The following is a 2,415-nucleotide window of genomic DNA, read 5'->3' as shown; positions in this document are numbered from 1 at the left end:
CTTTCCCTAAAGGCTTAGTGCATTGACTGTCACTGCAGAAAGAAGCCTTTGGACTACATGCCATCTTTTCACTGCTTGCTGATTGAGCAACTGCATCTGACAGAGCTTTTCTGTCTTTTCTAGCTGTTCTGAAAAATCCTCATACCCAAATGGGAAGCAGGTATTTGGGCTACATATTGGAAACAAATCTCAACAGTCAGAGGAACCAGATGTATCAGATGCTTGTAAGCAGATGAAAACATGATGATTCAGGGAATCAGCTGTGAACCACATCCCAGTTTTCTAAAATATATATTTCTTTGTGTGTCAGAATTGTTACCTTCCCCATCGAATCCCTGTACTACAAAAACAAAGGGTTTAAGATGGATTTACACAGAAGCTAGCACACGTCAGTGGGATTTTACATTACTGTTTGATCTCTTTTCTCCCTCTCAGGATTTTCCTTAAGGAGATAGAAAATTGCATTGAAAACCCTGAGCTTCTTGCCCGATGCTTTTTGAAAAGAGTAAGTAAATCCTTTTGCAGGTTTGTATGAATATCTCTGATAATGTCCTACAGTATTTACAGATTTACTCCTATCCTTTCACTCCAAGTCCTTTTCTGAATGAAACTCCCATGAAGAGATATTCCCAAATTAAGCCACAGGTAACAAGCATATATTCTGAAATCTGGGTCTTTAACTGGTTTACTGACAGGAAGAGATCAGTTACCAGTGTATTACCATGTATTTTAAGCCCTGTTTTAAAGAAAAAAAAACCCAACAAATAACAGTGATCCGAATGTTTAACATGCTTTTCATATCAGACAAATCTATACCAGCAGCCTGATGTAACCCAGACACCACCCTGCAGTAAACAGAGAAAACTGAATCCCAGCAGGTTACTCTGAGTACAGACAACACATCCTGTTCCTGCCTTATCTTATCTCTCTTCTCTGCACCATCCATGCTGGACACTTACTCCCCCAGAACTGGCCCAGCAGAGTCTGCTGAGGTCTTTGCATGGTGAAACCTCACCATTTCATAACACTCTGTGAGGTCAATTCCCTTACTTGTTCACATAATTCAACGAGTGGGATTCTCCCCACTTGTATGAAGGGGTGAGGGTTGGCTGTTTGTTTAAAAGTACAGCAAGCTCAGTTTCTGAGAAAGTCCTGAGCCAACAGGCAGTGGTGACTTTGTCAGATGCGTGTGTCCTTGCTCCCTGTGTCTCTCTGTGCCTAAGTTCTGCAGCTCTCTCTTCTGAGAGCTCCCAGTCTTGTCCCTCCTCCACCACCACCCCCAGCTAGCCTGACTGTTAGTTCTGTTTCCTGCAGCACAACCAAAGGTGCTTGATTATACAGCAGTCATTCAGGGGCTCTACTAATGAGTAAAAATCTGTTTTGGTGGGTTGCTACCGTTTTCAGAGTCTGACTAAACTGCTTGAATAAGACTCTGTCTTGCACAGGAAATGGAAGTGGCATGAGAAATGAGAAATTCTGTCCACTGTAGTCAAAGGTGCCTCCTGCTTCTACTGTCTACTGCATCTAGCATTTGCTGCTTTTCAGGGTACACATTAAATACAAATAGATTTGGATGAACCAGTCAGAGGTGTTGAGCACTGCCACATCACTAAGATTTCAATGGGAATTACAAACATGTGGTACTTGCAAAGGGTATGCCCCCAATTTACAAATGAGTCAGGCCAAAAAGCATCATAGGAGTGTAAATGTGATTATAAGTCCACTGAGTGATTTTCTGTTAAACAGCAAAGCATTTAGTGCTTGGGTAAATTACATTACTAAGGAATATGTTGTTATCCTAAGATTCAGATGCTGAGCAGGAAAATGTTGTGGTGAAATCATTATGCAAAAGAGGATAAACAGTCTTTGAAGAACGCAGACCTTTGAAATCCAAGAAGCATGAAATAGTCCATGTGTTGCAAATATCCCTGGGTTTACAGCTGAAGAAAAATTCTTGATATAGAATTGATCCTATAATTCTGCAAAAAGTTCGAATTCCATATTTAAATATTGTAGCTTAGGTCTCCCTCTGTAAAAACAGCTGTTGAGCCCAACTCTTGATACTACCAATATGAAGCAGCACTAAAGCTGTAGTTAGGAGTGAAGTGAAAGAATATCAGTCCCTCTATCATCTTTGCTTATCAGTTTCTGTGGCCTAGTCAAACCACACTAAATCTGTCAAATAAGAGGTTAAATCATGCATTTGCTTTCTCCCTATTTCAATTTCACACTAAGAAAGCACAAGCTTCTCTCTTGAGATGTCTCTGCTCACACAGTAGCACCTTTGATTCGAGAACTTGCCCTTATGTTCTGTTTTTAGAAGAAGCCACATAAAGTCCAGAAATGTGTTGTTACTGTTGGACTGCATTTAGGAGGCACAAACAAAAGTCTGGTTGTGTGTTTGTGTTCCCCATG

General features: G+C 40.7%; 1 protein-coding gene across 1 annotated transcript in view; it reads left to right on the top strand.

Moving 5' to 3' along the window:
* The window catches only part of LOC103801907 (guanine nucleotide exchange factor DBS-like), a 42,530-nt gene that overhangs the window by 5,407 nt on the left and 34,708 nt on the right, over positions 1 to 2,415 (top strand). Inside the window, exon 4 of the mRNA XM_009074345.1 lies at positions 436 to 505. Within this exon, the coding sequence (XP_009072593.1) occupies positions 436 to 505 (70 nt within the window). The remainder of the gene's footprint in view (positions 1 to 435; positions 506 to 2,415) is intronic.

The sequence above is a fragment of the Acanthisitta chloris genome, unplaced genomic scaffold (genome assembly GCF_000695815.1).
Source record: "Acanthisitta chloris isolate BGI_N310 unplaced genomic scaffold, ASM69581v1 scaffold2165, whole genome shotgun sequence".
NCBI lineage: Eukaryota > Metazoa > Chordata > Aves > Passeriformes > Acanthisittidae > Acanthisitta > Acanthisitta chloris.
This window is presented reverse-complemented; position numbering and strand designations above follow the sequence as displayed.